General features: G+C 48.8%; 1 protein-coding gene across 2 annotated transcripts in view; it reads right to left on the bottom strand.

Moving 5' to 3' along the window:
- Positions 1 to 3,472: 3,472 nt before the first annotated feature.
- The window catches only part of pik3r4 (phosphoinositide-3-kinase, regulatory subunit 4), a gene marked incomplete at its 3' end in the record, with an annotated part of 63,265 nt that continues 51,946 nt past the window's right edge, over positions 3,473 to 14,791 (bottom strand). For both annotated transcript variants that reach the window (XM_079569312.1, XM_079569313.1), the window contains 6 exons: positions 8,460 to 8,671; positions 5,007 to 5,138; positions 4,808 to 4,908; positions 4,646 to 4,734; positions 4,031 to 4,151; positions 3,473 to 3,643 (listed from right to left, as the gene is read on the bottom strand). In XM_079569312.1, the coding sequence (XP_079425438.1) occupies positions 3,473 to 3,643; positions 4,031 to 4,151; positions 4,646 to 4,734; positions 4,808 to 4,908; positions 5,007 to 5,138; positions 8,460 to 8,671 (826 nt within the window). The remainder of the gene's footprint in view (positions 3,644 to 4,030; positions 4,152 to 4,645; positions 4,735 to 4,807; positions 4,909 to 5,006; positions 5,139 to 8,459; positions 8,672 to 14,791) is intronic.

The raw sequence follows: 14,791 nt of genomic DNA, 5'->3' as shown, positions 1-14,791 counted from the left end.
CCCGAGGCCACACCTCCTCCAGCTGTTCTGACCCCGAGGCCACACCTCCTCCAGATGTTCTGACCCCGAGGCCACACCTCCTCCAGATGTTCTGACCCCGAGGCCACACCTCCTCCAGCTGTTCTGACCCCGAGGCCACACCTCCTCCAGCTGTTCTGACCCCGAGGCCACACCTCCTCCAGCTGTTCTGACCCCGAGGCCACACCTCCTCCAGCTGTTCTGACCCCGAGGCCACACCTCCTCCAGCTGTTCTGACCCCGAGGCCACACCTCCTCCAGCTGTTCTGACCCCGAGGCCACACCTCCTCCAGATGTTCTGATTTCGGCCACTTGTATTTGCGATCCTGTCCTTTCGGTCATGACCCAAATCACATGACCATAGGTGAGGATCACATGACCATAGGTGAGGGTCACATGACCATAGGTGAGGATCACATGACCATAGGTGAGGATCACATGACCATAGGTGAGGATCACATGACCATAGGTGAGGATCTCATGACCATAGGTGAGGATCTCATGACCATAGGTGAGGATCACATGACCATAGGTGAGGATCACATGACCATAGGTGAGGATCACATGACCATAGGTGAGGATCTCATGACCATAGGTGAGGATCACATGACCATAGGTGAGGGTCACATGACCATAGGTGAGGATCACATGACCATAGGTGAGGATCACATGACCATAGGTGAGGATCTCATGACCATAGGTGAGGATCACATGACCATAGGTGAGGGTCACATGACCATAGGTGAGGATCTCATGACCATAGGTGAGGGTCACATGACCATAGGTGAGGATCACATGACCATAGGTGAGGATCACATGACCATAGGTGAGGATCACATGACCATAGGTGAGGGCGGGAACGTAGATCGATCGGTAAATCGAGAGCTTTGCCCCGACTCAGCTCCCTCTTCACCACGACAGACCGATACAGCGACCGCATCACTGCTGACGCCGCACCGATCCGACTGTCCATCTCACGCTCCATCCGTCCCTCACTGAGAACAAGACCTGAGATACTGGAACTCCTCCACTTGAGGTAAGGACTCCCCACCGACCTGAAGAGGGGAAGGAGAACCATGGCCTCAGATGTGGAGGTGCTGATCCTCATCCCGGCCGCTCCACACTCGGCTGCAAACCGCCCCAGGGCAGTTGAAGGTCCATCAGAACAACATCATCCGCAAACAGCAGAGACGAGACTCTGAGGCTCCTGAACCGGACGCCCTCCGGCCCCTCCGGCCCCTCCGGCCCCTGGCTGCGCCGAGAAATTCTGTATAAAAGTAATGAACAGAACCGGTGACAAAGGGCAGCCCTGAGGAGACCAACACGCACCGGGAACAGGTCTGACTTACTGCCGGCAATGAACCACGAGGCCCCGGACCCCATACTCCCGGAGCACCCCCCACAGGGCACCACGAGGGCCCCGGACCCCATACTCCCGGAGCACCCCCCACAGGGCACCACGAGGGCCCCGGACCCCATACTCCCGGAGCACCCCCCACAGGGCACCACGAGGGCCCCGGACCCCATACTCCCGGAGCACCCCCCACAGGGCACCACGAGGGCCCCGGACCCCATACTCCCGGAGCCAAGACAGTCCTACAACATCCAGAGACTTAAGGTACTCAGGGCGAATCTCATCCACCCCCGGAGCCACCGAGGAGCTTTCTCACCACCTTGGTGACTTCAGCCCCGGTGATGGGCGAGCCCCCCCCCCCGGAGCCACCGAGGAGCTTTCTCACCACCTCGGTGACTTCAGCCCCGGTGATGGGCGAGCCCCCCCCCCCGGAGCCACCGAGGAGCTTTCTCACCACCTTGGTGACTTCAGCCCCGGTGATGGGCGAGCCCACCTCCGAGTCCTCAGCCTCTGCTTCCTCATTGGAAGACGTGACGGCGGGATTGAGGAGGTCCTCGAAGTACTCCTTCCACCGCCCGACGACATCCCCAGTCGAGGTCAGCAGCCCCCCACCCGCACTGTACACAGTGTTGGTGAAGCACTGCTTCCCCCTCCTGAGGCGCCGGACGGTTTGCCAGAATCTCTTCGAGGCCGACCGATAGTCTTCCTCCATGGCCTCCCCGAACTCCTCCCAGACCCGAGTTTTAGCCTCCGCAACCGCTCGAGCCGCAGCACGCTTGGCCTGCCGGTACCTCTCAGCTGCCTCAGGAGTCCCACAAGCCAACAAGGCCAGGTAGGACTCCTTCTTCAGCTTGACGGCATCCCTTACTTCCGGGCGCCACCACCGGGTTCGGGGATTGCCGCCGCGACAGGCACCAGAGACCTTACGGCCACAACTACGAGCAGCCGCATCGACAATGGAGGAGGAGAACAGAGTCCACTCTGACTCCATGTCCCCCGCCTCCCCCGGAATCTGGGTGAAGCTCTTCCGGAGGTGGGAGTTGAAGACCCCACTGACAGAGGGATCCACCAGACGTTCCCAGCAGACCCTCACAACACGCTTGGGCCTGCCAGGTCTGACCGGCTTCCTCCCCTGCCAGCGGATCCAGCTCACCACCAGGTGGTGATCGGTTGACAGCTCCGCCCCTCTCTTCACCCGAGTGTCCGAGACACGCGGCCGGAGGTCAGACGACACAACTACAAAGTCCATCATCGACCTCCTGCCTAGGGTGTCCTGGTGCCACGTGCACTTATGGACACCCTTGTGCTCGAACATGGTGTTCGTTATGGACAAACTGTGACTAGCACAGAAGTCCAATAACAGAACACCACTCGGGTTCAGATCGGGGAGGCCGTTCTTCCCAATCACCCCCTCCCAGGTCTCACTGTCGTTACCCACATAGCCCGACTATATCTAGGTATCTCTCAACCTCCCGCACAATTAGTACTCCATTAGTACTTTATTACTCTAGTACTTTATTACTTTAGTACTTTATTACTTTAGTACTTTATTACTTTAGTACTTTATTATCCCCCATTTTCTGTCTGAGAAGAAAAGCAGCGCTGACTCCGCCCACAGTTTGAATATTTATTACATTTCTGTACAAACAGGAAGTGCTCTGACCAATCACAGCAGCTCCTTCACATACAGGAAGTGCTCTGACCAATCACAGCAGCTCCTTCACAAACAGGAAGTGCTCTGACCAATCACAGCAGCTCCTTCACATACAGGAAGTGCTCTGACCAATCACAGCAGCTCCTTCACAAACAGGAAGTGCTCTGACCAATCACAGCAGCTCCTTCACAAACAGGAAGTGCTCTGACCAATCACAGCAGCTCCTTCACATACAGGAAGTGCTCTGACCAATCACAGCAGCTCCTTCACAAACAGGAAGTGCTCTGACCAATCACAGCAGCTCCTTCACATACAGGAAGTGCTCTGACCAATCACAGCAGCTCCTTCACAAACAGGAAGTGCTCTGACCAATCACAGCAGCTCCTTCACATACAGGAAGTGCTCTGACCAATCACAGCAGCTCCTTCACAAACAGGAAGTGCTCCTTCACTTCCAGACTTTGACGATGCCGTCCCGGGACGAGGTCACGATGAAGCCCTGGGACGTCTGGAAAGTGGCCACGTCCGTGATGATGTCATGGTGTCCCACAGGGAGCGCCTCGGGGCCGCGGCGGGGGCCGTCCTCCGAGGAGCCGGCCTTCTGCTTACTGTGGATCTCCTGCACAGGGGGGGCACAAGGGGGGGTACAGGTCTGAACAGGGTCTAACAGGTCTAAACCAGGTCTAAACCAGGTCTAAACCAGGACTAAACCAGGACTAAACCAGGACTAAACCAGGTCTAAACCAGGACTAAACCAGGTCTAAACCAGGACTAAACCAGGACTAAACCAGGACTAAACCAGGTCTAAACCAGGACTAAACCAGGACTAAACCAGGTCTAAACCAGGACTAAACCAGGACTAAACCAGGTCTAAACCAGGTCTAAACCAGGACTAAACCAGGTCTAAACCAGGACTAAACCAGGACTAAACCAGGACTAAACCAGGACTAAACCAGGTCTAAACCAGGTCTAAACCAGGTCTAAACCAGGACTAGATCAGACTGACCTGCACCACCTCCGTGCCCTCGATGATCTTCCTGTTGTAAAGAACAGACGGGCAGTGCAGAGAGTCGTGAGCGCCCCCTGCCACGATGTAGGAGCGCTCCGGGTACGCCAGGTCCCAGAACCTGAGGAGGAGGAGGAGGGGGAGAGGAGGAGGAGGAGGAGAGGAGAGACTTCATCAGGTCTAATAGCAGAACATCTAGTTCATCTTTAAATAAAAAGGTGAAAATGAGAGTAAATCTCTGAGCCTGAACTGACCTCATTCATTGCCCCTCAAAATGTAGGTTTTGACACTAAGATCAAAACTATAGGTCAATTAGAAGTGAAAAAATTGAGAAAATAAGTTTTATGGCGGCCATTTTGAATAATCCAAGATGGCCGCCCTCAGGGGTCAAATACACCTTACCTCCACATCTGAAATGAATGCATATAATATGTAATATCACTGGGAGAAGTTTTATGCTTTCTTCACAAAGTGCACAATTTTTATGCTTAACCGCTCTACTATCAGGAGATGTTAGATTTGGGTAAAGCTAAGGTGGTACCTGGAGGTCTTAGATTTGGGTAAAGCTAAGGTGGTACCTGGAGGTCTCAGGTTTGGGTAAAGCTGAGGTGGTACCTGATCCTCATGTCGGAGCCGGCCGTCAGCAGCAGGGGGTTCCCGTCGGCCGGGCTGCAGTAAATCCCGTTGATGCTGTGAGGGGAGGGCTGTGGGCGGAGCTAAAGGTTAGACCGGGACAAAAACCAGGAAGTGAACCTGTGGGGGGGGGGCGGGACTAACCTGCAGCTCGGACAGCGGGGGGGCGGAGCTAGCCCACAGCGTGAACTTCCTGTCTCCGGTCTCCATGTCCCACATCGACACCTCGTTGTTCCCCTGGACGGCTGAGGCACAAGAACACGGACTGAACACGGAACACAGACTGAACACGGACTGAACACAGACCGAACACGGACCGAACACGGCTCAGAGGGGGCGGTACCTGCGATGACGGAGCTCTGGTAAAGCGGGTGCATGAGCAGTCGTCTGACCCGGGCCCGTGTGGGGTGGGAGTGGTTGGAGATGGGCAGCTGGAACCGCATATCCCAGCATGCCATGGTGCCGCTGCTGGTGCCTGAGGCGGGAACACAGAGGTCAGGGGTCACAGAAGGATCGGCATGATTAAAGAGCTGCAGGATCAAAACCAGATCAGGAGAAACAAACCACGAAAACCAGCGGAATTTAAAAAACTAACAAAGGAAACGTTTGTGTTTGTTTATAATCCCTCAAGGTTTGTTTCCATCACAGATTCCTGAAACTGAAGAAGGAGTTTTGGGCCAGAGTGTTGTATAAAAAGAGCAATCAGGATGTTTGTGGGTCAGTGCTAGATCGTCTGCTCCAGAGGGACAGTCTGCTGTGAAAACCTGAGATATCATGACACAAATGAAGGTTAGGGAAATGTTTAACCTCTTAACTCCCGCCTGAACCCAGAGGAGCTTTTTCCTCACGTCAGCACATTTGTTTTCCAACATTTTTTTGTTGGGTTTTCAACTCATTTTTGTAACTTTTTTGTCATTTTTTCGTCAATTTTTAATAAATTTTTTGTCACATTTTTGCCTTTTTTTGGACAATTTTTTAACAATTTTTTGTAATTTTTTATCACATTTTTGTCATTTTTTTATCACATTTTTTATCACATTTTTGTCATTTTTTTATCACATTTTTGTCATTTTTTTTATCACATTTTTTATCACATTTTTGTCATTTTTTTTGTCACTTTTTTGTCATTTTTTTATCACATTTTTGTCATTTTTTTATCACATTTTTTATCACATTTTTGTCATTTTCTTATCACATTTTTGTCATTTTTTAATCACATTTTTTATCACATTTTTGTCATTTTTTTATCACATTTTTTATCACATTTTTGTCATTTTTTTATCACATTTTTGTCATTTTTTTATCACATTTTTTATCACATTTTTGTCATTTTTTTATCACTTTTTGTCATTTTTTTATCACATTTTTGTCATTTTTTTGTAACTTTTTTATCACATTTTTGTCATTTTTTTATCACATTTTTGTCATTTTTTTATCACATTTTTTATCACATTTTTGTCATTTTTTTTGTCACTTTTTTGTCATTTTTTTATCACATTTTTGTCATTTTTTTATCACATTTTTTATCACATTTTTGTCATTTTCTTATCACATTTTTGTCATTTTTTTATCACATTTTTTATCACATTTTTGTCATTTTTTTATCACATTTTTTATCACATTTTTGTCATTTTTTTATCACATTTTTGTCATTTTTTTATCACATTTTTTATCACATTTTTGTCATTTTTTTATCACTTTTTGTCATTTTTTTGTAACTTTTTTATCACATTTTTGTCATTTTTTATCACATTTTTGTCATTTTTTATCACATTTTTGTCATTTTTTTATCACATTTTTGTCATTTTTTTGTAACTTTTTTATCACATTTTTGTCATTTTTTTATCACATTTTTGTCATTTTTTTGTAACTTTTTTATCACATTTTTGTCATTTTTTTATCACATTTTTGTCATTTTTTTGTAACTTTTTTATCACATTTTTGTCATTTTTTATCACATTTTTGTCATTTTTTATCACATTTTTGTCATTTTTTTATCACATTTTTGTCATTTTTTTGTAACTTTTTTATCACATTTTTGTCATTTTTTTATCACATTTTTGTCATTTTTTTTATCATATTTTTGTCATTTTTTTATCACATTTTTGTCATTTTTTTGTAACTTTTTTGTCATTTTTTTGTAACTTTTTTATCACATATTTGTCATTTTTTAATCACATTTTTGTCATTTTTTATCACATTTTTGTAACTTTTTTATCACATTTTTGTCATTTTTTTATCACATTTTTGTCATTTTTTTTATCACATTTTTGTCATTTTTTTATCACATTTTTGTCATTTTTTATCACATTTTTGTCATTTTTTTTATCACATTTTTGTCATTTTTTATCACATTTTTGTCATTTTTTTTTATCACATTTTTTATCACATTTTTGTCATTTTTCTGTCACTTTTTTGTCATTTTTTATCACATTTTTGTCATTTTTTATCAAATTTTTGGCATTTTTTATCACATTTTTGTCATTTTTTTATCACATTTTTGTCATTTTTTTTTATCATATTTTTGTCATTTTTTTATCACATTTTTGTCATTTTTTTTATCACATTTTTTATCACATTTTTGTCATTTTTTTTGTCACTTTTTTGTCATTTTTTATCACATTTTTGTCATTTTTTTTATCACATTTTTGTCATTTTTTTATCACATTTTTGTCATTTTTTTATCACTTTTTGTCATTTTTTTATCACATTTTTGTCATTTTTTTGTAACTTTTTTATCACATTTTTGTCATTTTTTTATCACATTTTTGTCATTTTTTTGTAACTTTTTTATCACATTTTTGTCATTTTTTATCACATTTTTGTCATTTTTTATCACATTTTTGTCATTTTTTTTATCACATTTTTGTCATTTTTTATCACATTTTTGTCATTTTTTATCACATTTTTGTCATTTTTTTATCACATTTTTGTCATTTTTTTGTAACTTTTTTATCACATTTTTGTCATTTTTTATCACATTTTTGTCATTTTTTTATCACATTTTTGTCATTTTTTTTATCATATTTTTGTCATTTTTTTATCACATTTTTGTCATTTTTTTGTAACTTTTTTGTCATTTTTTTGTAACTTTTTTATCACATATTTGTCATTTTTTTTATCACATTGTCATTTTTTTATCACATTTTTGTAACTTTTTTATCACATTTTTGTCATTTTTTTATCACATTTTTGTCATTTTTTTTATCACATTTTTGTCATTTTTTTAATCACATTTTTGTCATTTTTTATCACATTTTTGTCATTTTTTTGTCACATTTCCATCATTGTTTTGTTGCCATTTTCACAGCTTTTTTCCAGAAGCTTTTGGATTGGGGTAAAGCCAAACTGGAGAAAATGTGCTCGGTTCAGGCGGGAGTTAAGGGGTTAACTTTAAGGATCGAGCACTAACCAGGTTTGTCTCGGACGCAGGCGCCTGAAACCAGAGGGAGCAGCTCTGAGGTCTTACCCAGGCAGAGCAGCACTGGAGCAGCTCTGAGGTCTTACCCAGGCAGAGCAGGTCTAACAGCTCTGAGGTCTTACCCAGGCAGAGCAGGTCTAACAGCTCTGAGGTCTTACCCAGGCAGAGCAGGTGTAACAGGGCTGAGGTCTTACCCAGGCAGAGCAGGTGTAACAGGGCTGAGGTCTTACCCAGGCAGAGCAGGTCTAACAGGTCTGAGGTCTTACCCAGGCAGAGCAGGTCTAACAGGTCTGAGGTCTTACCCAGGCAGAGCAGGTCTAACAGGGCTGAGGTCTTACCCAGGCAGAGCAGACTGGAGCAGCTCTGAGGTCTTACCCAGGCAGAGCCAGCACTGGTGCATGTCGACGCAGAAGGAGGTGATGAGGCCCAGTCTGAGGTCGTGCTTCAGGGTCCAGGCGTTGGAGCCGCTGCGGAGGTCCCAGCCCACCAACGACCCGTTCACCGTGGCATAAGCCAGGACCGACTGGGCACCAGGGTTAAAGTGCTGCAGGTCCACCACGCAGCCCTCAGAGGCCGGGTCCAGGGTCCTACAGGAGAACAGAGAGGAACCGGGTCAGAACAGAGAGGAACCGAGTCAGAGCAGAGAGGAACCAGGTCAGAACAGAGAGGAACCGGGTCAGAACAGAGAGGAACCAGGTCAGAACAAGGAGGAACCAGGTCAGAACAGAGGAACCGGGTCAGAACAGAGAGGAACCAGGTCAGAACAGAGAGGAACCAGGTCAGAACAGAGAGGAACCAGGTCAGAGCAGAGAGGAACCAGGTCAGAACAAGGAGGAACCAGGTCAGAACAGAGAGGAACCAGGTCAGAACAGAGAGGAACCAGGTCAGAACAAGGAGGAACCAGGTCAGAGCAGAGAGGAACCGGGTCAGAGCAGAGAGGAACCGGGTCAGAGCAGAGAGGAACCGGGTCAGAACAGAGAGGAACCGGGTCAGAACAAGGAGGAACCAGGTCAGAGCAGAGAGGAACCGGGTCAGAGCAGAGAGGAACCAGGTCAGAACAGAGGAACCGGGTCAGAACAAGGAGGAACCAGGTCAGAACAGAGAGGAACCAGGTCAGAACAGAGAGGAACCAGGTCAGAACAGAGAGGAACCAGGTCAGAACAGAGGAACCGGGTCAGAACAGAGAGGAACCAGGTCAGAACAGAGAGGAACCAGGTCAGAACAGAGAGGAACCAGGTCAGAGCAGAGAGGAACCAGGTCAGAACAAGGAGGAACCAGGTCAGAACAGAGAGGAACCAGGTCAGAACAGAGAGGAACCAGGTCAGAACAAGGAGGAACCAGGTCAGAGCAGAGAGGAACCGGGTCAGAGCAGAGAGGAACCAGGTCAGAACAGAGAGGAACCGGGTCAGAACAAGGAGGAACCAGGTCAGAGCAGAGAGGAACCGGGTCAGAGCAGAGAGGAACCGGGTCAGAACAGAGAGGAACCGGGTCAGAACAAGGAGGAACCAGGTCAGAGCAGAGAGGAACCGGGTCAGAGCAGAGAGGAACCAGGTCAGAACAAGGAGGAACCAGGTCAGAACAGAGAGGAACCAGGTCAGAACAGAGAGGAACCAGGTCAGAGCAGAGAGGAACCAGGTCAGAACAAGGAGGAACCAGGTCAGAACAGAGAGGAACCGGGTCAGAACAGAGAGGAACCAGGTCAGAACAGAGGAACCAGGTCAGAACAGAGAGGAACCGGGTCAGAGCAGAGAGGAACCGGGTCAGAACAAGGAGGAACCAGGTCAGAACAGAGGAACCAGGTCAGAACAGAGAGGAACCGGGTCAGAGCAGAGAGGAACCGGGTCAGAACAGAGAGGAACCGAGTCAGAACAAGGAGGAACCGGGTCAGAACAAGGAGGAACCGGGTCAGAACAGAGAGGAACCAGGTCAGAACAAGGAGGAACCGGGTCAGAACAAGGAGGAACCAGGTCAGAACAGAGAGGAACCAGGTCAGAACAAGGAGGAACCGGGTCAGAACAGAGAGGAACCAGGTCAGAACAGAGGAACCAGGTCAGAACAGAGGAACCAGGTCAGAACAGAGAGGAACCAGGTCAGAACAGAGGAACCAGGTCAGAACAGAGGAACCAGGTCAGAACAGAGAGGAACCAGGTCAGAACAGAGGAACCAGGTCAGAACAGAGAGGAACCAGGTCAGAACAGAGAGGAACCAGGTCAGAACAGAGAGGAACCAGGTCAGAACAGAGAGGAACCAGGTCAGAACAAGGAGAAACCAGGTCATAACAGAGAGGAACCAGGTCAGAACAAGGAGAAACCAGGTCAGAACAGAGAGGAACCAGGTCAGAACAGAGAGGAACCGGGTCAGAACAGAGAGGAACCAGGTCAGAACAGAGAGGAACCAGGTCAGAACAGAGGAACCAGGTCAGAACAGAGGAACCAGGTCAGAACAGAGAGGAACCGGGTCAGAACAGAGAGGAACCAGGTCAGAACAAGGAGGAACCAGGTCAGAGCAGAGAGGAACCAGGTCAGAACAGAGAGGAACCAGGTCAGAACAAGGAGAAACCAGGTCAGAACAAGGAGGAACCAGGTCAGAACAGAGAGGAACCAGGTCAGAACAGAGAGGAACCAGGTCAGAACGAGGTCAGAGCAGAGAGGAACCGAGTCAGAGCAGAGAGGAACCAGGTCAGAACAGAGAGGAACCGAGTCAGAACAGAGAGGAACCGAGTCAGAACAGAGAGGAACCGGGTCAGAACAGAGAGGAACCAGGTCAGAACAGAGGAACCAGGTCAGAACAGAGGAACCGGGTCAGAACAGAGAGGAACCAGGTCAGAACAGAGAGGAACCAGGTCAGAACAGAGAGGAACCAGGTCAGAACAGAGAGGAACCGGGTCAGAACAGAGAGGAACCGGGTCAGAACAGAGAGGAACCAGGTCAGAACAGAGAGGAACCAGGTCAGAACAGAGAGGAACCGGGTCAGAACAGAGGAACCAGGTCAGAGCAGAGAGGAACCGGGTCAGAACAGAGAGGAACCGGGTCAGAACAGAGGAACCAGGTCAGAGCAGAGAGGAACCGGGTCAGAAAAGAGAGGAACCGGGTCAGAACAGAGAGGAACCGGGTCAGAACAGAGAGGAACCGGGTCAGAACAGAGAGGAACCAGGTCAGAACAGAGAGGAACCAGGTCAGAACAGAGAGGAACCAGGTCAGAACAGAGAGGAACCGGGTCAGAACAGAGAGGAACCGGGTCAGAACAGAGAGGAACCAGGTCAGAACAGAGAGGAACCAGGTCAGAGCAGAGAGGAACCAGGTCAGAACAGAGAGGAACCAGGTCAGAACAGAGAGGAACCAGGTCAGAACAGAGAGGAACCAGGTCAGAACAGAGAGGAACCAGGTCAGAACAGAGAGGAACCAGGTCAGAACAGAGAGGAACCAGGTCAGAACAGAGAGGAACCAGGTCAGAACAAGGAGGAACCAGGTCAGAACAGAGAGGAACCAGGTCAGAACAGAGAGGAACCCGGTCAGAGCAGAGAGGAACCAGGTCAGAACAGAGAGGAACCAGGTCAGAACAGAGGAACCAGGTCAGAACAAGGAGGAACCAGGTCAGAACAGAGAGGAACCAGGTCAGAACAGAGAGGAACCAGGTCAGAACAGAGAGGAACCAGGTCAGAACAGAGAGGAACCGAGTCAGAACAGAGGAACCAGGTCAGAACAGAGGAACCAGGTCAGAACAGAGGAACCAGGTCAGAACAGAGAGGAACCAGGTCAGAACAGAGAGGAACCAGGTCAGAACAGAGAGGAACCAGGTCAGAACAGAGAGGAACCAGGTCAGAACAGAGAGGAACCAGGTCAGAACAGAGAGGAACCGGGTCAGAACAAGGAGGAACCAGGTCAGAGCAGAGAGGAACCAGGTCAGAGCAGAGAGGAACCAGGTCAGAACAGAGAGGAACCGGGTCAGAACAGAGAGGAACCAGGTCAGAAAAGAGAGGAACCAGGTCAGAACAGAGAGGAACCGGGTCAGAACAGAGAGGAACCAGGTCAGAACAGAGAGGAACCGGGTCAGAACAGAGAGGAACCAGGTCAGAACAGAGAGGAACCGGGTCAGAACAGAGAGGAACCGAGTCAGAGCAGAGAGGAACCGAGTCAGAACAGAGAGGAACCGGGTCACAACAAGGAGGAACCAGGTCAGAACAGAGAGGAACCAGGTCAGAACAGAGAGGAACCAGGTCAGAACAAGGAGGAACCAGGTCAGAACAGAGAGGAACCAGGTCAGAACAGAGAGGAACCAGGTCAGAACAGAGGAACCAGGTCAGAACAGAGAGGAACCGGGTCAGAGCAGAGAGGAACCGGGTCAGAACAGAGAGGAACCGGGTCAGAACAGAGAGGAACCAGGTCAGAACAGAGGAACCAGGTCAGAACAGAGAGGAACCAGGTCAGAACAGAGAGGAACCAGGTCAGAACAGAGAGGAACCAGGTCAGAACAGAGAGGAACCAGGTCAGAACAAGGAGGACCAGGTCAGAGCAGAGAGGAACCAGGTCAGAACAGAGAGGAACCAGGTCAGAACAGAGAGGAACCAGGTCAGAGCAGAGAGGAACCGGGTCAGAACAAGGAGGAACCAGGTCAGAACAGAGAGGAACCAGGTCAGAACAGAGAGGAACCAGGGTCAGAACAGAGAGGAACCAGGTCAGAACAGAGAGGAACCAGGTCAGAACAAGGAGGAACCGGGTCAGAACAGAGGAACCAGGTCAGAACAGAGAGGAACCAGGTCAGAGCAGAGAGGAACCAGGTCAGAACAGAGAGGAACCGGGTCAGAACAGAGGAACCAGGTCAGAACCAAGTCAGAACAGAGGAACCAGGTCAGAACAGAGAGGAACCAGGTCAGAACAGAGGAACCAGGTCAGAACCAAGTCAGAACAGAGGAACCAGGTCAGAACAGAGAGGAACCAGGTCAGAACAGAGAGGAACCAGGTCAGAACAGAGAGGAACCGGGTCAGAACAGAGAGGAACCAGGTCAGAACAGAGAGGAACCAGGTCAGAACAGAGAGGAACCAGGTCAGAACAGAGAGGAACCAGGTCAGAACAGAGAGGAACCGGGTCAGAACAGAGAGGAACCAGGTCAGAACAGAGAGGAACCAGGTCAGAGCAGAGAGGAACCAGGTCAGAGCAGAGAGGAACAAGGTCAGAGCAGAGAGGAACCAGGTCATAACAGAGGAACCAGGTCAGAACAGAGAGGAACCAGGTCAGAACAGAGAGGAACCAGGTCAGAACAGAGAGGAACCAGGTCAGAACAGAGAGGAACCGGGTCAGAACAGAGAGGAACCAGGTCAGAACAGAGAGGAACCAGGTCAGAGCAGAGAGGAACCAGGTCAGAACAGAGGAACCAGGTCAGAGCAGAGAGGAACCAGGTCAGAGCAGAGAGGAACCAGGTCAGAACAGAGAGGAACCGGGTCAGAACAGAGAGGAACCAGGTCAGAGCAGAGAGGAACCGGGTCAGAACAGAGAGGAACCAGGTCAGAGCAGAGAGGAACCAGGTCAGAACAGAGAGGAACCGGGTCAGAACAGAGAGGAACCAGGTCAAAACAGAGAGGAACCAGGTCAGAGCAGAGAGGAACCAGGTCAGAGCAGAGAGGAACCAGGTCAGAGCAGAGAGGAACCGGGTCAGAACAGAGAGGAACCAGGTCAGAGCAGAGAGGAACCAGGTCAGAACAGAGAGGAACCGGGTCAGAACAGAGAGGAACCGGGTCAGAACAGAGAGGAACCAGGTCAAAACAGAGAGGAACCGGGTCAGAACAGAGAGGAACCAGGTCAAAACAGAGAGGAACCGGGTCAGAACAGAGAGGAACCAGGTCAGAGCAGAGAGGAACCAGGTCAGAACAGAGAGGAACCAGGTCAAAACAGAGAGGAACCGGGTCAGAACAGAGAGGAACCAGGTCAGAGCAGAGAGGAACCAGGTCAGAGCAGAGAGGAACCGGGTCAGAACAGAGAGGAACCAGGTCAGAGCAGAGAGGAACCAGGTCAGAACAGAGAGGAACCGGGTCAGAACAGAGAGGAACCGGGTCAGAACAGAGAGGAACCAGGTCAGAACAGAGAGGAACCGGGTCAGAACAGAGGAACCAGGTCAGAACAGAGAGGAACCGGGTCAGAACAGAGGAACCAGGTCAGAACAGAGAGGAACCGGGTCAGAACAGAGAGGAACCGGGTCAGAACAGAGAGGAACCAGGTCAGAACAGAGAGGAACCGGGTCAGAACAGAGAGGAACCAGGTCAGAACAGAGAGGAACCAGGTCAGAACAGAGAGGAACCAGGTCAGAACAGAGAGGAACCAGGTCAGAACAGAGAGGAACCAGGTCAGAACAGAGAGGAACCGAGTCAGAACAGAGAGGAACCAGGTCAGAACAAGGAGGAACCAGGTCAGAGCAGAGAGGAACCAGGTCAGAACAGAGGAACCAGGTCAGAACAGAGAGGAACCAGGTCAGAACAAGGAGGAACCAGGTCAGAACAGAGAGGAACCAGGTCAGAACAAGGAGGAACCAGGTCAGAACAGAGAGGAACCGAGTCAGAACAGAGAGGAACCAGGTCAGAACAAGGAGGAACCAGGTCAGAACAGAGAGGAACCGGGTCAGAACAGAGAGGAACCGGGTCAGAACAGAGAGGAACCAGGTCAGAACAGAGAGGAACCAGGTCAGAACAGAGAGGAACCGGGTCAGAACAGAGGAA

This window comes from Gobius niger (genome assembly GCF_951799975.1).
Source record: "Gobius niger genome assembly, chromosome: 13".
In the NCBI taxonomy this organism is placed as follows: domain Eukaryota; kingdom Metazoa; phylum Chordata; class Actinopteri; order Gobiiformes; family Gobiidae; genus Gobius; species Gobius niger.
Note: the sequence above shows the minus strand (reverse complement) of the source record. Positions and strands in the feature narration are given on the sequence as shown.